Source organism: Opisthocomus hoazin, chromosome 11, assembly GCF_030867145.1.
Source record: "Opisthocomus hoazin isolate bOpiHoa1 chromosome 11, bOpiHoa1.hap1, whole genome shotgun sequence".
NCBI classification, from domain to species: domain Eukaryota; kingdom Metazoa; phylum Chordata; class Aves; order Opisthocomiformes; family Opisthocomidae; genus Opisthocomus; species Opisthocomus hoazin.
Window position 1 is genome coordinate 13,953,288 of NC_134424.1, and position 22,192 is coordinate 13,975,479.

A 22,192-nucleotide genomic window follows, 5' to 3' on the forward strand; every position below is an offset into this window, starting at 1 on the left:
CTCCCATGCATTCTCCACTTGGAGCTGTAATAACCCGAATAACTTTAAAACCAGACACCATTCTCCCGAGAGCACTGGGCATGTCGAGCAGCCAGGCCACCAGTGCTGCTGTAAATCATCTAATGGAGAGACACGTTCCTGGGGACCTGGGTACAGCAGCTTTGGCTCACCTTGTGTGTGAGTCTGCATGTCCCGGGCCAGCTCCATCGGCAGCACAGAGTTTACAAGCGTTGAGATGACTGCAGCATCCAAGTTGCACATGGCTCCAAAGCACTTCAACAGCAGCAGCCGTAACGGCACCCTGTGTTCCTGCAAAAACAATTTATTAGAAGAAACGATGTCCCGGATGATGGCTGACTAAGGCAGAGACATAACTGGCTAGAAGCTCCTGCTGCTGGGAAGCCACAGACCCTCCCAGGGTGACAGTGAACCCAGAAGCTCTACTAGCTTTTAACATCAGCACAGGAGTCATTTTACGATAACGTTTACACCTGGGCTGCCTACAGGTTGTTGGCACATGCGGCAGCCAGAGCTCAGATATGAAACACCCCTCTTCATCCACTAAATATGAGACAAATCAACAACCTATACCCGTCCCCAGCAAACAGATTTAATTTGCTGGGTAGCCAGGATTTTCTGAGCACACCGAGGTTTTGCGAATGCTGCTCTGAAGGCAGTTTCCTGACAACAGAATATAGGCAAACCCTCTTCAGCATGTGATGGTTAATGAACAGGATGGGAGCAGCTCCTCCACTGTGAGGCTGTCGGGTTTGTGCTGGGAGCAGAGGGTATATAACCAGCAAGTTTTGGGACGTGCAGGGATTCCAGCAAAGACAACACTCAACCTGCAGCTCCCATGCAGGAGCTCCGGTGCTGGGGCAGCCTTCATACTCCAGCCTCAGCTAACAACTCCAGGGTTCAGAGGACAGAAGTGAGCCAAGCACTGGCACCAGGCACACCAGCAGCCAGGACAGGAGAGCCAACCGTTCTCCACCTGGCCAGGCCTCCTCGGCATCCTGGTCAGCGAAGAGCAGGCAGTGAAAGCCAGCAAGCTCCATTATGCCCAGCCTGCCTTCCCACCACTCTCAGATACGCTACAGCCCCCTGATGCTGAGCTCTGAGTTCAGATACAGAAGTGCCAGATGAAAGCTAAATGCCACAAGACCTGCTGTGCTGTAGCTGGAGAATTAGGGACAAGATGGGGACAAGTCTCCAACTCCCACTGAGTCCTACAGCAGCACGTTCCAGGAAGGAGAGGGGCAAAGCAACACCGCATAGGCATTGAAGGCAAAACTTCCATTTCTTCCTCTGAATACCGATTTCCTTCCTCACTCCCAGGGCTTCTACTCACAACCTACTTTCCTAAGCAATGCTATTTACCAATGCACAGGAGTGCGTCCAATTATAAAAGGAGCAGTCACAGCCTGTCAGCTTTCCCAAGGCATCCTCGGAAATCCTTCCTCTAGACAGTAGCGATGCTGATTCTGTCCCTCAATGGAGCTAATAAAAGCAGCAAGCTTTACCCTTCACAGTGCTAGCTACTGCTTCGAAGCCTACAGCATCCTCTGCTCTTCCACACAACTTGCACGCATAGCATTGACGTTAGCCAGCATGCAAAAGGGAGGTGCTGCAACTCCTCCTGGTTCACAGAACTACCCTGTCCAGGGGAATATCTTACATATATTCATCATAGCAACCCTGCTCTTTTGCATCTTCAGGGAAATCTCAAAAAGAGATGCGATGCATTCTGCCACCTTACCATCTGATAATACGCCACAAGGGACAGGACGGATTCAAACTCATTCTTCTTGCACATTTTCTTGCAAACTTCTGGGTCTGCATCTGTCTGGAAGCAGGAATGAACAGGTCAGCCCAGCGGCACATCAAAGGAGCAAGGTACCTCCTGCGGGGACCTCGAGGGAGGCCAGCTGCTTTCAGATCTCAGTAGCCTCAGCACAACCATCTCACAAAGAAACTGAAGGCAGAGCACAAAAACAGCTCAAGAACAGCCACCCTGCAGATACTGCAAAGTGAATTCTTGAGAAACATCTCTGCCATACAGCACGTCTGGGGCTGAAAACCTCTAAAAAAACCATGACCTGAGCAGCACCTTGATGCACCACGCAGTTACACCAGGCACCTCCAGCACCGTTTCCATCCTGAGAAGTGTTGTACATCTCTCCCACCCCTAAGTTATGAGGAAACTGTTGCACAAAATCCCCCTCTGCCTTGCCCTGCAGGCCCACGGCGAGGCGGCGCAGGCCATATGTTGAGTAATAAAGACATTGGCATTTACTGTGCAAAAAACCGTATCTGTTCTGCTTATGTCAGAACTGGAGAGGAACACAGAACAGGTGCCAGAACAAACCTCACACTGGCACCCGTAACACAGACCATGCCACTGCGCTGAGTGGCAGCTCCCATGTCGTCATGCTCCCCGTACACAGATGGGCTTGTACGTGCTAGCGACAGCATTGGGACAGTATTTCCCACTGCTGCTCGCTACAGGGATGTACCTCTCCTCTATGCACAGATGTGGTGAGACACTATACTTTCTCATAAAAATAGCTTTAAAGCTCACTTTCAAGGTAACCAAAGAATTTTCTTTGCATTTAATGGGCCTCACCCTGCAGGTGCTTTCCAACCACAGAGGATGTTTTAAATAGAAGATGTTTTAAACAGGCCTAGGAGTGCAACAACCTCCACAGCAGACTTCTAGGTTTTCTGTGGGAGGTTGGGTTTCTTTGCAGGTGAGCGTTTATATTCTCCTGTGATAGGTAAATACCACAGCTACCATGAAAAACGGCTCTATAACTCTTATCAGAACAGCTTTGTAAGGTGGAGTGGAAGGCAGCTCAAGAGTACTGCAGACCCACGCAGGAGGGCAGGGCTTCACAGTGACAGTAAAGGATGCACAAGAAACCTATGCCCTGTGAAACTGCAGATCCGATGGCAACACAGGGGCGAAAGAGGTCAGAAAAAAGGAACTTCACCAGGGCTCTCTGCTCTGCCTGTAAAGAGAGAAATTTACTCACCAGGATACGAAGCAGCTCCTCGAGGTAGCAGCATATGACGTTCTCATCTTCATAGAGCGCCCAGCTGCGCTGCTGAGCATCGTCCTTGTGCCTGGCCAGATCTGTGAAGATCACCTCCAGCCGCTGCTCATCGTGGCAGATCTGTCCTGAGGGCAGCCCGGCACTCAGATTCTGCACAATAGCAAAACCACTGGTTAGTGGGGTCCTGACAGCTAGCTGTTGTTTGGGTGCCTGTTTCCTCTAATCTTTGTCTCGGGACTGGCAGTTGACCTCATTCAGTCAAGAGCTGGCAGCAAAAACCAGCAAGTTTAAGACACACGCGTTATTTCAGCCCTCGTACTTTTGGAGGCTCTACCTGCCTCCCTTCCCTGCACAGCTAATGCAGTGAATGACTCAAATAGGTGCCAGAACTGGTGCACAGCCAGAAAGTCTTTAAATCCAAGCTGCCGCCATCCTGCTGGAGCATTAGCTGTCTTCTAAGGATGTCAAAGAACCCAATTATTGCATTTAGTAACCTAAGGCTGATCCAGGCAAGCCAACGTTTCCAAAGCTGCGGGACCTTGGACCGGAGTCCCTCCTAGATCACATAATTGTAACCTCTTAGCACACAGGCACATCACAAACTTCCCCACTACTCTTCGCAGCAAACCAGAGGGCGTTTGCAGAACACCACCTGGCTGCCTGCCTGCCCTGGGGAGGGCAAACGCTGCAGAAAGGGGAATGCTGATTTCCTAGCAGAGAGGAAATTCGGCCATGAAGCCAACTCAGGATGACCACAGCCCTCCACACATTTTGTAACACTCACAGGAAAACCCCAAACTGCTTGGCAGAGGACTATGCTCAGTGCCAGCTAAACCCTCCTTCTCCCCTCCCAGAGGGCAGCCAAGCGACGCTGCATCTTTCACAAAAGCAGCCCAGCACACGCCAAGAGCACGGGGCAACCCAGCCTCGCTGCACCTGAAGGTACTGCATTACCCCTCCGCGAAACAAATCAAGCACTGGTTTCCTTCTTGGTGCGGGCATCAGGTGGGTGTTCGGAAGCCCTTCAGAGGACATGCTGTAGGCTCTGAAAATCATCCTGAGAACGGGGAAAGCCAAATCAACCCAGCACAAGCCAAGACCACTGCAAGGCAGCAGCGGAACACAGCTCCAGGCTCACCCCCAGTAAAATGATGTGTCCTGGACACCAAAGCACCACATTGCACAACTGCCTCCAGGAAGGAGATGCTCCCTTCACTGTCCCCTCCCTCCAGCCTGAAAGGGACAGATTTTCCTTAAACCCTTGAGTCAGGAGCAAGCACTTGCATGGTACTCGACAGGCCAGCTGCTCAGTACTAGGTCTGCCATCTTCTGCAGCAAGGACAGGAACCAAATCATACTGGGCTGCTTTGGTTCTGCTTTATTCCAAACAGCAGAGCTCAACCACCGCTCACAGCGGCTCTAAAGCTCATAGCTATGACACAGACTAACTCAGCAAATCTTGCTGCACATGCTCCTCTCAAATGCCGCCAGCTGCATCCCCACCACTTCTACCTCATACATAACCTTTGCCATGAAGGCTTCACTCTTCAGTTGTTTTTCCTATACTTCTCCTCTTCTTTGAGAGCAAGAGGGGAGTAGTCAGGCAGCAGTTAACCTGCCCCAACAGCTGCTGTGCTCTGTGATTTAGGATAAGCCTCTAGGACCTAAGTATCTTGTATGAACCACTCGGTTTCCTGAAAGCAGGGTAAGAAGGCAAGACAGCACATGGAACCGGGCTGATTGCAGTTGACGAGCCCAGGCACACCACTAAGAGAGGTAAGGAGTAATTTGCCGAAGAACTTAAGTTATATACGCAAGGGTTTGGCAGCAGTGACAACGCACAGCAGGAGATCAGCAAGGTGGAAGAGAACAGAGCTAAGAAATTCAAAGAACAGGGAAAACCCACCCACTGAGACCAAACCCTCAACAACTTTTGGATGAAGCTGTCTTGCAGCATGCAGTGATAAGTCACGATCATCCAGTGCGAAAAGGCCTCTACCGCTACCAGCCAGGACACGCTGCTACTGCACCGGCGTCTTCTCCTGGAAACCTAGAGCAGACGTAGCCCCGTCCTGGCGCGGCTCCTTCCAACCGGCTGGCTGTGTGGCTGGCAGCAGCGAGCCTTTAAGCAGATCTCACATCGCAAGCAGAGCAGGATTTTGCACAGAGACACAAGCCTGTTTGTGTCAACATGGACGCGAAACACGGAGTCGCACACCCCCGACACCAGCACGCCAGACGGCCGAGTGCGGGAGCGGCGCCCTTCCTGCGCACCTTCCACCTCCGGCCCTTGCTGGGAAAACCACTCCAGGTTTAACAGCAACATCTCGCCTGCTTTATTACAGACAGAATTGCTAGTAATTTGCTTCAGGGTATTTGGGGTATGAACTAATTACGATTTCAATTCAGTGCTTCCATTACATAATAAAAAAGTGCTCTTGTCGCTGATCTTTACATAATTTTTGTCAGGCATGTAACGAAGGAAGGAGCACGCTGCTTTAACACAAGCCTCTGTACGCTCTTCAGATTTTGGGAAGCTGGGACAGCCTAGCAGAAAACGAGGTACCCAGCTGTGAGGGAGGACAGAAGCTTCCAGGAGCTGAACACAAATGCAAGACAATCTGCCACTGAATTATGATACACCACAGAAGCAAATACGTTAAGAAACTTGCTTGGTCTTGCCATCTCCTCCTCTCTTTCAGAGGATCTACAACACCGCAGTGTCACCTGCCTGTCCTCGTGTGTTCCAGCTGCTCAGGAGAGGGTTCTCCATTCATGTACCTTATTCACATCCTCCTCACCAGAGCAGTGCAGGGCTGGTCCTACCTCAGTCCACTGCTGGGACATTTTTTTGGATGAGCATTTTAATGAGGACTCATTTTAACGACCACTCTGTTCAGCCTCTTATCACTAATCTGCTCCCTCCAATCCTTCATCTGCAGCCCTTGTGACTCCACCAAGCATCAAGCTCCTAACGGACTTGGAAGAGATCAATCCATTAACAAGCCCTTCAACCCAACCGGTGTAACTACAGCGTGTGCGCGCGCGCCATCTCAATTCACTCTCAGCAACATTCACAGCCCTCCCACCACCGGGGTCAAGTCTCTGCTTATTAAACATCTTGACAGCTTCTACAACCTGCAGCCTGGGCACATGGCCGTTTCCAGGAATCTGCTGGAGAGCCCATAAGCAGGAGGAGGTTTCAGTATTTCTAGCAACGCCACTTTGTATTATCTCGCTGCTTTACATAGTTCCCTCCCCCCAGCCCAGCAGAACAAACTGCTGCAGGGATTTTGTTCCTCCTGTGCAGCCCAAAACCATTTAGGGAACCTCATCGCACCCACGTTGTTCAGAGGTGCTCATGCCTACCACGCAATCCCAGCTCTTCCTCACCTCTTCCCACGCCCCCCTCCCCACCACCCCACCAGCAAGCGTGGTGGATCACCAGTGCCGTGGGTACACACACCTACCAGCAGTTTCCCTCCAGATGAGCCCAGATCCACCTCAGGTACACCAGACAGCAGGTGTTTAGACACATTTCAAGGGGGCTGCTCTAGGAATTCCCCCTCCTCTGGCCAGTAAACTGTTCCCACTACAGCACCATGCACAAAACCCAGGCAGCTAACACCGCTCTCGACACGGGGCTCAGACTGCCAGACTCCTCGGCAGCCGCTGGGCCAGATGAAACACGGTGCGGGACAGAGGCCTGACTCGAGCCGAGCCAGGCTCTGCAGGGCTGGGCCCCCCGGGGACGCGCAGCCCTGCGGCGGGGCAGGACGGCTCTGCGGGGAGGCACTGCCCACCGCGCGCGGAGCAGGGCATCATGGCAGGAGAGGACCACTTGCCTTTCAGCCACCACGTTAGCCACGCTCCAGTCAGGTCTCTTCAGGCGTCCTGGCCACCTGCAGCCCAAGGCGCCTCTGCTCCGCAGACGCACTCAGCAGCAGCTCTCCGGATGCGTGTGGCCCACCGACAGCTGAACTGAGATGGCTGTGTGTGAAGGCTCCGGCACAGACCTTCGTAAAGGCTCCTCTAGCAATTAGTGAGCAAAGGACTTGCCTCAGCACTAACGCATCCCTCCCACCCTCCAGGCTCACTTCTGTTACAGCATTTCACCAAGGAGCAGCCCTATGCCGGCACGCTAACAGCCCGGCCAAAGGACTCGGCCTTGAAAGCACTCGCCCCGCCGACCTCCCCATTGTCCCAGGCGAGCAGTGGGACAAAGCTCCCGCAGCGAAGAGCTGAGCAGCATTTGTGTCTTGTCAAAAGCAATTCTCCTCTAAGCAACGCCAAATCAGTGAGCGAACGGGAACTGCACGCGAGAGGCAGCCCACGTGGCTTCAGTGGCAGGAGAGGGAGCTCGGCCACATTCACCACGAGGTTTGTCAGGGCTCTTTGGGGACAACAGGCGCTGGTGACGGGCAGCTGGGAGCAGGTCTCAGCCCAGCACTACAAGGGAAACCGCCTCCAGAAATACGTCACCTCCCACACCAACTTCCTAACTTGTTCCTCCATCCCCGACACATCCAAGCACTGTTCAGCCCCCCTCAGCAGCCTGGGCTGATCTGCAGGACCAACCCGAATCACAACCCTTTGTCAGCAGCTTTCAAGCTTAAATTTAAGGCAGCCAGACATGGGTCCGAGTCACAAGTGCAACACAGCAACGCTAATTTAATAAAAAGCAGGTAAGTGATTTCTAAGCGCTCCCTCTCAAGGTGTGTATTAGGCTATTTTGCTTGCCTCACACTCAGTTTAATAAATCCTCAGATCGGCCGCCCTAGACAAGATGTCTACAGTCCTACCCCCTCCTCTCAGATGGGAGCTAATTCAGCAGAGCTGAAGGCAATCACGTATCACCAACACGTACTAATCTAAGTGATTTTCTAGATGCTTGAAAACCAGGCAGCATCTATATTACCTTTAGATACCGCCAAATTTCAAACCAGTTCTCATGAAAGCCAGCTCCAGTTCAGATGGTCACTGCAGCAATGCCTTTGAAAAAAGGTTTCATTTGCCTTTGCGCATCTTGCCTAGTCACCATGCCATGCATCAGGAACCAGCTAAAGCACAAGAAGAGGGGCCATTTCCAAGGCCAGGCCACATCCTGACACAGGGAAGCCAACTCAGTATGTTTGCTCCTGCAGATCAGGCTTCCCCAAGTAGCACGGTACCTCTGCAGCATCTTTCCTAGGGTGTGAGCACCTCAACACCCTCTTGTCTTTGCTGTTCCCCCAGCATAGCCTTATGTTACCTCTCTAAAAGCAGGAGCATGATGCTGTCCCAGCAGAACAGTCTTTTGTCCCCTTGAAAGCACAAGCCTGGGCAGACTCCATGCCAGAGGAGCAGCAAGGTAAGTAAGAGGGAAGTGCCACCGCAATTCAACCTGCAGAAGGCACTGGGGATAGGAGCGAGGTAATGGATCTGGAATTGATTCAGTAAATGAGTGACCTGACTTCAAATTAAGAATGGAATAGGAATAGAAAGGATATAACTAACTAAAGAATGTGATGCAAAAGGTTGAAGCAGGTATCATATCTACTATGAGCAGACCAAGGCTTTAAATCAAAGCTGATCTCTCGCTCTGTTTTAGGGGATGGAAGAAAAACCTTGAAAAGTATGCAAAAGAAGAATTAACCACATATTTGCGTGGATTGGGGTGTAGAGGGATTTCAGAAGTTACAAATTGAAGAAATAAAAAAACCCCTTGACCTAGAACTGATGACTCAGCAACAATTCTACACAGAAACTCCCGAGACTGGAATGATTTGATACAATGAACAACACAAAGTCAACAATAATAACTTGTACCATTAAGCTATGCTAGCGAAGCTACGGCAGTACAGCCACCCCACAACTACACATCACTGCCCTTTCAACTGTTAGAGCTGGTCTTCTGTACCAGGTGAACAACCTCACCTGGGACCAAGCCCCACACGAGCAGAGCTTCATCTTCTGCATAGGACACTGAGGAACAACATGCACCACAACCACAACGTTTACACCTGACCACTGTGCAAGCCCACCCAGGCTCTCCTTCTGAAAGCAGTACTGCTCATGATAGGTATGACGAGGCATTACGAGATGGGACAGGACCTTCTGCTGTGCCTCCATACACTACCAGGCATTTTAAAGTCCTGCAGATGTTCTCAATGACAGATACCGTACCAGTTCTGAATAGACACATACTTGTTCCTGCACCAGCATCAGAATTTCTTCCCATCTTTTTCAGGCTGGTCTACAGCAATGGCCATGAAATTCAGGTTTTCAAATCCCCTCTGCAGAAACCTGGCATTAAATGACTTCTGTGGAATTAAGCTTACTGTATCCCACAGAATCACAGAACAGTAGGGGTTGGAAGGGACCTCTGTGGGTCATCTAGTCCAACCCCCCTGCCGAAGCAGGGTCACCTACAGCAGGCCGCAGAGGACCCCGTCCAGGCGGGTCTTGAATATCTCCAGAGAAGGAGACTCCACAACCTCCCTGGGCAGCCTGTTCCAGTGCTCCGTCACCCTCAGAGGGAAGAAGTTCTTCCTCATGTTCAGACGGAACTTCCTGTGCCTCAGTTTGTGCCCATTGCCCCTTGTCCTGTCACTGGGCACCACTGAAAAGAGCTTGGCCCCATCCTCCTGACACCCACCCTTCAGATATTTGTAGGCATTTATAAGGTCCCCTCGCAGCCTTCTCTTCTTCAGGCTGAACAAGCCCAGTTCCCTCAACCTCTCCTCGTAGGGGAGATGCTCCAGTCCCCTCACCATCCTTGTAGCCCTTGTATCCCAAGAATAGGTATTAAAGATAAAAATATTATTCAAATCTTGCCCAAGGTCCAAATAACAGAAAAATGAACTTCTTAGCGTGCAAGTCAGAGCCAGAAATTTAGCTGTTTCAAGCAAATGTTTTCCGCTGAATCTAGATTGCACATTGACACGGTATTGTTACTGAAGTAGGAAGCAATTAACCACTGGGTTATGGCCACAAACTGAGACTTGATGATTGCATATGGGACCCTCTATTCAGTGTAGACAGCTCACCAGATTACAATTTGATGTAAAATTTGAATGTCATTAGTTTTCCATACTCAAATACCTCTGAACAGTTCATTATAATCTTGCCATTAGCAATGGAACTCCAACCTTAGACGCTTATATGAAGCGTACTCCTCTGGGTTGTATTCACCAAGTGGGAGCTGAAATTTATTATCCCTCCAAGTAAAGCGTAGGGCTGCCCAGCTGCACTTTGCCATTTCATCGACTGCTGCAAGAAAACATGCTTTTATTTCCCCTTCTCGTGTGTCTACAGTACAGGAAGGAGGAATATACGATTAATTTGGAATAAGGTTTATTTAGAACAAGCTCAAGATAATGCTCTTCCTCCAGCGGCTGAAAACCTACTCTTCCATGGTCTTCAAAAAAAGCAGGGCTGAGGCATGTGTTATAGACAGGTTCGCACCTACAGAAAGGCAGTTTTTATCGCTTTGATGAAAAACCAGGCCAGACATATAGAAGTTTTGACAGCTCCACTGTCAAGAGACCAGAATCTGCAGATTTATAGTATAGATAGGAATGCAGAATCTGCACAGAGGACATGCAGTGCTGTAGAACAAAATAAGTTTCTACAATACATTATTTTATAAAAGATTTCTATACAGAAGCACTTATTGTGAAGGCTCCATTTTCCTCAGCTTCTATTTTTCTCGTTCATAACAGAAAATACTTCTTTAAAAAGTCACTATTCATTTCTTTCTCCGATTTTATGCTGCCACGATGGTTCTCCATGAGCTTTCACAATCAGCAGTCAACAACTCATGTCAGAGCTTTCTCAGTGTGCCTCAAGTCCTGCTGCATCCATTCCCGCCACTGCTTTGTCACCAGCACTGTCCCCAGGACCCAGAAGCTTGTCATCTCCCACCTAATGTGTTCATGCGGTTCAATTCAATGCCAACCACCTCATTACCCTCTCCCCAAACCACAGTCGCATCTGAGACACCCACCCCTCCACCACAGCCCACCAGTGCTTCCCAGCACCAAGGACCCTCTCAGCTGGTCTCGCCTCTCGCCCTCAGCTCCAAACTCAAGGTTATGTCCTACATCTGCAGCTCATTTGGGGAATGAACTCACCTGTCTTCCACTTCCCTGCTACCAGTACTCAGACCTGGTTTAAACCCCTGGCTCCCTTGGCTAGACACTTGCCCCCATCTAGCACCTCACCTCTTTCCTTTGGGGTCTCACTGCACGTCTTATCCCAAACACCAGGAGAGCTCGTTGAGCTCCTAACACCTTCTGCCCGATGCCAGGAGGTGGCTTGCAGCAGCCCCCCAGCCCAGCTCCACGCACATTACCTTACTCTCCACCACAGAGATGAGAATCTGCTCCATGATGCTGCTGGTTGCTGGGACGGAGGTCTGGATGTGGCCGATGACCACACCGATGGCCACGCGGGACAGCTCGTAGCTGAGGTGGGTGTTCCTGCGCACCAGCTCGATCAGTTCGGCACCTATCGTCTTGGGCACGGACGCCACCAGACCACTGGGTTCTGCTGGCACCGGATCCACTGCAGCCACCTTCTTATCCTCCAGGCACAGGGAGCTGAAGGCATCCAGGCTTGCAGCGGCCACTGGGGCAGCTTTTTTCACCTGCGAAGCCTTCTCACCATCCACAGTGTGGGACCTCTGGACCCCCGCTTCAGCCGGCGGTGCTGGGGCAGCCCTCTTGGTCTGGGGAGATTTGCTGGCCCCGTCCTTCGGGGAAGTCCCGTAGCGGGAGTGGGCCACCGAGCCGGTGTCCAGATTGCGTGTTATGGTGGTGTGGACGCTCCGGCTTGGGACAGGGGGTGGGGTGTTGGCAGGACTGGAGGTGGCCGTCGGGAGAGCGGTCTCCGACGCAGAAGAAGCGGTGTACAAGGTATCCAGGGATGTCGTGCTTATAGAGGAGGCACTAGAGGCTGACCCAGGGATAATTTCAACAGCGTCTGAAAGGGAACAATTAAAAATGCCTTAGCAACAGCATCAAAGGAAAAAAGAAAAAAACCAAATTGCTACAGCGCAGTCCATTAAAAGGCTCATTGTGCATGCGACCAGAGCAGTTTAACTCCTCTTCCTGCCTCACTTATCTCAAAGGGGGATTGTACCAGTTCTCTCTGGAGCATTCTCACACAATCACCTCTTTGGAACCGGGAAAACTACTCTATTGAGATGAATACCCTTCAAAGGGCTTAGTGTTTTATGCAGGGGAAGAGAGGGAGGGGGGAAGAGGACTAGGGGACAGAAGAGTCTTCTGCCCTGGCTTAGCGAGGGCCTTTCTCTGCGTTCAGGATCTAAGCTCTCACTTCTGAATGATGGTGCCTGAGAACTGCAAGACACCGAAGGCTTCACACGCCAGCCCGCACCTCCCTCTCACACAAACCTCGCTGACTGCACACCACGGATTGCACCAACAGTGGAGGAAACATTTGGCTGCCAACACTTCTAGGCTCTCCCTTTCAGCACTCTTCAACACTCGGTCATGAGCCCTGTAGCCCTGCTAGCGTATCCTGCTTTCACAAGCCTCCACGTCATCCGCTCTGCTGTATTTCTCCCCCCACCTCTAGTTTTGACTAGCTCTAGCAGTGGTAGCTGTCCCACCTTCCAAGCAAAAAACCCACTACAAGCAAAGAGATGTTAAGATTTTTCTTTCCTTTAACCTATTCTAGTATATAATTTTGGTAAACCTTATCCATTCCTTTCTAGGGAGCAGGGATGCATTCAAGTCCTTCCCTGACCATGAAGACAGTTACTTGGGCAAACACTGGGCTGCCTTCACCTAGAGCTTCACGAGGGCAGCTGGTGTTAGTGCTGAAAGAGAAGGATGCACCTCACGGGGAGCCCGGCTCTCAGGAAAGGCCGTTTCCCCCACACCAAAGGAAGGACCAGCGGGACAGACACGTGAAATGCCTTTGCTGTACCTCTGCAGGCCCTGCTGGTCCTGGGAGCCCTCCACTACTCCATCCACCACTCCAGCCCCAGGCAAGCACAAGCTAGGCAGAAAAACATGGCCCTTCACTCCCACGGGGGTTCAGCATCCCTCTTTTTCCCTCCTCTTACTCACAAAGGAGCATTCACAAATCGTATCTCCCACTATGCTTGTTAAATCAAGATAAGTTGAAGGAAGCTGACCTTTGCGAATTCCCACTACCACAGTGAAAAATGGCTCAATACCATTAAAATAAGATGGTGCCAGCCTCAACTTTCAATTAACTACCTGCAAGTCAACAGCTCTGACCTGCTCCTCACAAGAGGACACGAGTGGGCTTGAAATGGGCTGCATCACACACAGCATGACCGTCAGCACAGGAGAGCGCTGGGGCAAGCTGACAGCAACTCAGCAGGATGACCACTGCCTCTGCCAGCCCAACCATACTGAAGATGGAGAAGCTCCTGCCTTGGCCCCATGGTCCTGCTCTTCTCTGAAGTGCTCACAACCAGCAGCTCCCCTGCCTGTGGGCAGCATAGACTTAGCCGTGCCCCTGGTATTATTTCTGCTCCTTACAGACACCAGACGCTAATTTTATGGAAATCTGAACCAAGTGCTGTACAAAGAAGGTACCCAACAGACCGAGAGGCAAAAGCAGACTTGGCCTTGTCCGAAAAGCGCTACCAGTGAGCTCCCCCGGTGAAGTACCACACTCTGCACTGCCAGGGAAACCTCCCTTTGCCTTGGTGGGAGACGGCCATGGTGTATGGGGGACAAAAACACCCACGAGAATCTTAAATCACCAAGGTTGTGTGCTGGCAAGATCAGCCACGTGAGCAGGCAGAGAGTTTGGTCCCCGGAGAGCACCACATTTCCCAGGGCTACCAGCACCGGAGGACCAGGAGGGTGCTGTGCCTGGCATCCATCTGCAGGTGCCAGGCAGCCCAAGCCCTCCCGGATCAGAGAGGACATGAAGGAGCACTGGCCACCAGCTCATGATTGTTAGCATCAAAACCTATATGAATTTAGGAGATCCCTATTTACACAGATATATACAAAAAAAAAGGATATAAAACCTAGAGGAATTTAGGAGATAGAGATACATATATAAGGATGCCCTTCTAGGCATAAAGCAAAAGTGTCTAGGCACCATGACTTATGTCGCCCAGTGTCCGTTTCGTGCCCAAGATCTGGAGAGCAGTTTGTCCTTACTTTTAATGGGAGCAGCAATCTGCGCGTTCTTGCGTTTCTCTGGAGGTGGGGGGGTGATAGGAGCAGCACGCCGGGGCTGTGGTGGGATCTATAAGGAAAGATTTCAGAGCAATCAAAGGAGGTTGACAATAGAGACATTCCTTCTTTCTCGCGTGTGCGCGTAGATTTGTCCTTACATCTCTCTCATCATTAGGGGAAGTTTTCTCAGGAGGACAGATATTAATAGGCGGCTTCCTAGAAGAACAAAGCAGGACTCAAGCCTGCTTCATCCCCTCCCTGTGACAGGCAAAGCAGCCCTTGTTTAATTGCTGTGTTCAGCAGCACACAGCGCACACGTTGTGTAGACCTGTCAAGCATTTACTCCTCCTTTATTCCAAACGCAATCCCACACACTCACCGTGACTCCACATTACTCTCAATAGCTCCACAGAGGCTGCAAACAGAGCGCGTATTTAGAGACTCTTCTGGAGAGATCCATTACATCAGCTACAAATACCCTTGCAGAAAGACAAAGCCAAGGACTGGAGACACATAAATGCCTTTTCCATGCTTTCAGAGCTATTCCTGCTCACGCAGCGAGAAAATAGGGCTGGACCCTCTGTGCAATGCTACGCTACCTATAGCAAGACCCACTGGGCAAAGCTTTTGCCAGGGAGTTGCATTAACTCTCCACTTCTGGGGTTTCTCCCCTCAGTCTCTTCAGCTACAAACGTTGAGCCAGCAGCGTGTGAGCCCCAGACCCTCATCTTTTCCTGTCAGATCCCAACACCGTCATCACCAACATCACTTTCACCCACAGAATTACTCTGGTAAGGTACAACCTCAGGGTTAACCTCTGATCAGTAGGACGCTGCTGAACACGCCGGCCAAGCTAGGTGGGAGCACATTGCATCAACACCTTAATCCTCACATCCCAGCGGCTCAGGGCCAGGAGACTCGGTTCAGGGTCTCTCGGGACTTCTGTGGTTTGGAGCCTGCTGCCTGAAGTACACCTCGGTATTTATGGGGTATTGCAATTGCTGCCTGGAGCAAAACCTCCCAGGGCAGCACGGGAAGGGACGGGAGGTGATCGCCTGAATGCCTCAGCTAACCCACATTGAAGGCAGCTGAAATCTACAGTGACATTCAGGCCTTCCCACTGTGCCAGTTCTCCAGGTTTGTTTAGCCCTGGAAGAGAAGCTTTTCTGTGACCTGTCAGCGCTCAACAGCCCTGTGACGCCGCACAGGGCACAGGCACAGAGTCTTGCCAGGCCCCGCAGTGAAAAACTGAGACGGGCCCCTGAAAAGTCTCTGTTTTAAATAGCTCAGAACAAGGAGAATGAAAAATGTACTTTTTTTCCCCCCTGGATCCAGGAAGAGCAGAAACCTCCTCTGAAATGGGAGCAGAGGTCTTCCTGGAAATAAGACGCCTTCAGGAGCCACCTTAAATTATCAAGATTCGATGCCAAAAGCTGACAACGTGGTGCTCACAGCCCGTGTCTGGAGCCCACCAGACAAGTGAAGACACAGCAGTCTGCACAGCTCACAAAGGCTTTTAAAAAGGGAGCTCGTGGTGCGCTTCTCCCACCCAACACCTAATATATCCAACCTTTCACTGTCACACAACCAGCTACTCCTTTACAAGCGCCTTTAGCTGGTGGATTAGTACGAGATGCTGCTGCAGACTCCCAGCCTGAGCTCTTCTGCTCTTGTCAATCCATCCCACATTGTTCTCTGGGTAAAACGCTATATGATACTTGCACACAGCTTCAAAAATGATCCGTGTCGGTCCAAAAAGAGACTGTACAGCTGAGAGAGGGCAAACAGATCAGAGGGGTCTCTGCACCGCATAGTTGGAAGGCTGATCCCAAATCCGGGAAGCTCAGCTGTGCTAAAAGCAGAGCCCTCTCTGCAGCGCGGCGGAGCTCTCAGCACGGCCACGCTGACAGAAGCGGTGGGATTTAGCAGACAGGCAGGCTCAGAGCTTAGAGCAGCAGCGTGACGTTATTTGGAGACAGCTAGGGCTGGGTCATTCTGGAGTATTTCCACGGCTTCATTAGCCCTTCCAAATTTACCATGCAAGTTTAACACAGCTATTGCAGACTAGTGTTTAAATTAATAGATGTACAGCTAATGCTAGCTCGGAGCCCTGCCAGCCGCATTTAGACGTGAAGCATCACATGAATTTCCCCGTGCTGACGCCTGTCTGAGCTGCAAGCTGCTGCACGGTCAGGAGTCGCAAGGGGTGACCGATGGCCATCCCTCTCCCTCCGCCCCACATCCCAGGTACAACATCGAACACCCAAGGGAAGGGGAGCAAAAAGGAGGAAACATCCTCCATGCAGCTGCCACGGGGAAGGTGACCATGCAGGGGTCTCTGCAGCTCAGATCCCTCCTGTCAGAGGAGAGACCTTATCAAGGGTCCAGAGAGAGGCACCTACACATGTTGAAAGCCGCCCTTTCCCCGGGTCTCTACAAGGGAGCTGTGAAATTCCCCTAATCCATGGATTTTACACGTGTGCTGCTTCTCCTTTTCCATTTTGCAGGGACTTCTTGCAGAGGCTCTGCTCCCAGCGCTGCTCGAGACAAGAGCTGATTCAACCACAACGCTCCCATCCCCTTCCCAGCCAGGCAGAGACCACCACCACTCCTTCAACCCCAACTCCTGGGAATTATGCTATTATAATAGAAACATTTGAAAAACAAGCGAAAAACCACCCAATGGAAAAACAAAACAAAACAAAACAAAACGACAATCCCCTGCCCACCACCTCCTCTAGGCAAACTCTGCCAAGCCAGACACACTGGTCTACAGCAAAGGCTTCTGGAGACGAGCATCACAAGCCCACTGAGCATTCACAACTGCAGCAGGCTGACTAAAACACTCTGAGAGCCCAACCTCCTCTCTTGGTAGCTGGTATGTAACTGCCCCAGCTTCCCATCTCATGCTAACCATGGAGGAGTTGAAGAGAGGCTCAGCACGGGTGTCATCACCAAGTTCTTCAGCCAGTTCAGCCCTGGGAGCAAAGCCACCCACAGGAAATTTGCAGTTCAAATTTTGTGTAAGTTTTCAGATGCAAACATTGAAGGCACCTAAAACCCCCAAGCAGTGAAAAGCACATCCCAAGACCGCTGCTTCTCTGGAGCTAGCGAGAAAGTTTAGATTTCAGTAGATCTCCTCTTAGGCAGATGCATAACCAGTGGAAGAAAGCAACGCTGCTTCTTCCGTTTCTTATTTTCCAGGCATACAGGAAATCCCTCGGCTGAACTGTCAAAGCCTCAGGGAGCCCTTTCAGCACAGGTCAAAGCTGGAAGCCCTTCACCTGCATCCTCAGTGCCACCCAGACAGAAACTGTTCTTTGTCAGCCAAGGAATCTGTCTTGTTCCTTTTTGGCAAGCAACCAAACCACAGACCAGATAAAGACGGGGAATCGGCATGAAGAATGGGCTGTGAAGTGCTCCATCCTCTTAGCCCATAATGCACAGGCTCAAGAATGGAGCTGGCTTGGCTACCAAGGAGAAAAATGGCGTTTGTAAGGATTGTCGTGTTCTGCATGAGCCAGAGCTACCTTTCATCTCTGCAGAGTCGCAATTCTTCAAGTGTAAAACAAGCCTCATCTGCTAGGAGTGACAGTGTATCAGTACCTTATCAACACTGCCTCCGAACACTTGTCCCTGACAGATGAAGAAAAACTACAGTGCATGTGTTCATCTGTAGCAGAAAAAAAATCCCCGTGCTCATCCTTGCTTGGCGCCTTTAGCCCCAACACCCAGCGATACCCGCACAGCGTAATCGGCCACGTCTTTCACCCCCAACAGCTGCTGCATCCGTTCGGGGCTACTTCTCTGCGGCCTCGCTGGCGCCGCACAGTAACCTTGGAACCGTGTGCCGCCGAGGTAAAAAAAAATCTGCTCTAAATCACATTTCCTGCAATTTACCTTTAATTCATCATGACAAGGAACATTCAAAGCAAGGTCTTTGGGGTTTTTATGATTCAAGCTGTAAAAAAAGGCAGCCACAGTGATAAAATGCTTAAGGACCAAAGATCCGGTTGTGCAGATTTAACAAAGGGGAAACAAAGCAGTGCTGAGTACTTGGAGGGAGCTCTGCTGCTCACGTCAAAACTGTTTTTCAAAGTATTCTCTGCGGAGCTTGCAACTCTTTTAGAAAGCTGTCCAGAGACAGTCACACAATCTAGAGCGGATCTTGCACGCCACCATAAAACCATGGACCCTCAAGGATCCCTAAAAGCCTCACGAGCGTAATGGCAGAGTGACTGTTCCGGACTTCTTGGATAGAGACAGCATCAGTCGACATTGCAGTAACCCTAGGTAAGCAGCACAAACACTTGATTTGTCACTTCAGCCGCAAAGGCATTCCATTAAACAGGACAAGCGATGCCATACCACTAAAGGAGGAACCTAGAAAGCGTCCAGCTGCTGTTACCTGATAGAGACCTTCATCCTCCTCCTCAAACTCAGTGTTTGGAAGGCTGTGATGGCGCTCGTATCCCGTCCGGCAGACCCCGTTGGGCTGCCGAGCCACATCCAGATGGTGATCGCTGGAGGACTGCGTCATAACCATCCCCTGCGGGGTGGGAGAGTGACCTTTGCGAGACACGGTCTCCTTCCGGTGATGGATCAGTTTTCTGAAACGGCACGACGAAATCAGGAACAGCACCGCTAAAGGGAGGAAGCGACCGCGCCGCAACATTTAAATGATATTTTAAAACTATTTATTGCATTTGGGCTATATATACCAGAATGGGTTACATTAGTCTGAACAGCAACTCCAGTTTCATTAACAACTAAGGAAGCACTTCTGGGGGAGGAAGGAAGAGGCTTTGCAAGAGCCCATGATTTATTCATCAGTTCGCTGGAGAAAAATGCTGCTTCCTCAGGGGGAGAGTCACATATTGCACTGCAAGCTTCAGAAATTGCCTGCACTTTGGAATCGCTGTTCAACTGAGATTAAACCAGCATGCCTCAGCACCGAGTGCGAGGTGTCAGAGAAAACAAAAATTCTCCTCACAAGCAATTATTTGAGAACATATTAAGGACTTGTACCCCGTGCCAACAACCTCTACAATTCCTGGCTCGTAGAGAGAAGAAAAGGCATCCAGAAAGGTTTTAGATGTCTCCTCTAAGCCTACAGTGCAGCTGAGAGTTTTCTCTTCTTTGCACCTGCAGGGACAGAGAGGGGAGAGCAAAGCACTGCTTTGCGGGACACGTTTGACTGGAGGAGCAGCACTGGCTACCAGCTCAAACACTGGGAAGCTCTCTGACTGCATCAGCACTTTGCAGCACAGGGACTCAAATCAACGATGTCCGCTGTGACCCCCAAGGACAGAAAAGACACAAGCACCACACGCTGACCACCCTCCATCCACCCGCTCTCCCAGACGCCCATCATACTTACTGGAGGACATCTCTCTGCTCCAGGTTGTACTTTCCCCCATTCTTCATTGCCGCGTTGTGCACAGCCTCAATGGCACGGTCAATAGACTGGAGAACCACATCTTGCTCCAGCACCTGAGAGACACAACATCCCACACGTTACTGCACTGCTTCAGCTGCGGTTCTTTTGCACCAGAGCTTAGGGCAGGAGAGACCGCAGGGCAGGGAACCCACAGAGCAGGCACCGCACAAGCCACACTGCCAGCAAACAGCTCCTAGCGCCAGAACCCCATCTCGGCACCATCGCGCTTCCCCCTCCTTCCTCCAAAGGAATCACAGAATGTTAGGGGTTGGAAGAGACCTCTGTGGGTCATCTAGACCAACCCTCCTGCCAAAGCAGGGTCACCTACAGCAGGCTGCACAGGACCTTGTCCAGGCAGGTCTTGAATATCTCCAGAGACGGAGACTCCACAGCCTCCCTGGGCAGCCTGTTCCAGTGCTCCATCACCCTCAAAGAAGTTCTTCCTCATGTTCAGACAGAACTTCTCATGCTTCAGTTTGTGCCCATTGCCCCTTGTCCTGTCGCTGGGCACCACTGAAAAGAGTTTGGCCCCATCCTCCCGACACGCACCCTTGAGATATTTATAAGCATTTATAAGGTCTCCTATCAGCCTCTTCAGGCTAAACAAGCCCAGCTCCCTCAGCCTTTCCTTGCAGGAGAGATGCTCCAGTCCCCTCATCATCCTCGTAGCCCTTTTGAAGCCGTGCTTTGAACTGTCTGCCCTTTCAAGGTTTACATTTGGAAAACCAAGTCACCGTTCCCAGCACCAACCTCCAGTGATCACTACAAGACCACCCAGGGCAGGGTTTCAGGACCACCCTTGAATATTCAGCCTGCTCCAGGAGCTTTCCAGACCCCACTGCAAGGCCCAGCTTATCCCAAGCTCAATTATTTCTGCTCTTGCTGCCCTGCTATGGAGCAAACACACAGCTGTGAATGTTACAGATCTAGCTGAAATCTGGCAGCCTTCAGAGTCCATTTGCTCTAGGACTGCATTTTTGCTCGCCTTTTTCTTGATGGTTTTTATACTTGTTTTGCAACTTGAAGTGGCTTTTCCAAATCTCCACCCAAATAGCAACATTCACTCCTCCTGCCAGCCAGCTCAGCGCTCACTGCTGCAGCTGAAACAAACACCAGCCTCGAAACAAGGCATAGTGCAGACCTCATTCCCAGCCCTTCACAGGGGGCTGGGAGAGCTGTAGCGGAGGGGCATGGGAAGGAAAAGCAGGTTTCCAGACTTGGAACATCCCTCAAGGCTTTGTTTATCAGCAGTTGACACACATTCAGGAAAGACCTTTACAGGACTAAGGCTGGAGGCGAAGCACATGCTACCGAGTCTGTACGCTGGGTCCAGCAGACCCGCAGGTCTCCCGTCCGGTGCTGCTGGTGCCGGCACCCTCCGTCCGGTGCCACCGCCGGCAGCCCCAGCCCACGCACACAGCGGGGGAGCAGGAGCGAAGGGGAGCGCTTGGGCTCCAGCGCTCACTGCCGCTGTTTGAACGCTAAAACCCCCTTCATCTTCGCTTGCTTTGCCCCCTCCCTGCATCAGAGCAACCATTTATCCAGGCGAGGAGCGGCTGGAATCTCATCAAGGATGCACCTTAATTGGCCTTAGGGGGCTGCAGAGCAGCAGACGGCCAGCCCTCCCCGCCGGGGCCGAAAGTGCCTGCCTCCATTGCACGGGCATGCAGTTTTCTGATAACATGCTATGTATTATTTATATCCTGATTAATTACTAAACCAAATGTGAATTTACAGCTAGCGCAGACTGTGGGGAAAAAACCAACCTCCAAACAAGGTGGGGATGAGAGGCCCGCTCTGCAACACACATCTTCGAAAAAGAAAAATTTAGGAGGGTTTTTTTGTTGGTTTGTTTTCCCAAGAAAGAGAAATAGGGAAGAAAGCACCTGGGAAAACTTTAAAAATAAAACCAGGTATGTTAAAATACTTCTACCAGATTTGTTGAAGTATCAGATCAAGGACAAAACCAACCGTCAGAACCCAGCTTTGGGCTGAAGCCCCCCAGCACCCCGACAGGGCCCAGGGAGCACGTCACCCCCTCTGACCACAGATCTACGCGAGGAAATGGAGCAAAGCGCGTTTGCACACGTTTAAAGGAGCGTCGGAAGGCAAGGCAAGCTATTTCAGAGAACGCATCACATCTTCTGAGAAGATAAGTTTACAGTAAGCTGAACGCTTTCTTCGGGAAAGGGGAGCAGCGCAGCAGTCCCCAGCGCTGCTGTCCCCAGGGGAAGGCCAGTGCTGCTCTGAGCATTGAGACCCCTGCCCTCCGCCTGCCCTCGTGCAGCCCCCACCCTAAAATCCAACACAGCTCCCGCTACGGCCTCCCAACACCCACCCCGGCGCACACCCCGATTCCCCCCATCCACCACCACCCCCTCCACATGACGCACCCCTCCACCCTGCCTTCTCTCCCCCTCCCCAGCCCACCAGCCTTCCCACCCTTCCTCCACCTGATCGCAGCACGGAGCGCCGAATCCCGCCGAACGGCTCCGCGTCTCTGCCCCCTTCAAGAGGGCACA

At 51.3% G+C, this 22,192-nt stretch overlaps 1 protein-coding gene across 1 annotated transcript in view; it reads right to left on the reverse strand.

Annotated features, from left to right (window-relative positions):
- The window catches only part of NCKIPSD (NCK interacting protein with SH3 domain), a 54,553-nt gene that overhangs the window by 12,535 nt on the left and 19,826 nt on the right, over positions 1 to 22,192 (reverse strand). The window contains exons 2-8 of the mRNA XM_075432667.1: positions 19,611 to 19,723; positions 18,639 to 18,840; positions 14,213 to 14,300; positions 11,392 to 12,020; positions 3,036 to 3,206; positions 1,760 to 1,846; positions 171 to 309 (exon numbers count right to left, since the gene is read on the reverse strand). Of these exons, the coding sequence (XP_075288782.1) occupies positions 171 to 309; positions 1,760 to 1,846; positions 3,036 to 3,206; positions 11,392 to 12,020; positions 14,213 to 14,300; positions 18,639 to 18,840; positions 19,611 to 19,723 (1,429 nt within the window). The remainder of the gene's footprint in view (positions 1 to 170; positions 310 to 1,759; positions 1,847 to 3,035; positions 3,207 to 11,391; positions 12,021 to 14,212; positions 14,301 to 18,638; positions 18,841 to 19,610; positions 19,724 to 22,192) is intronic.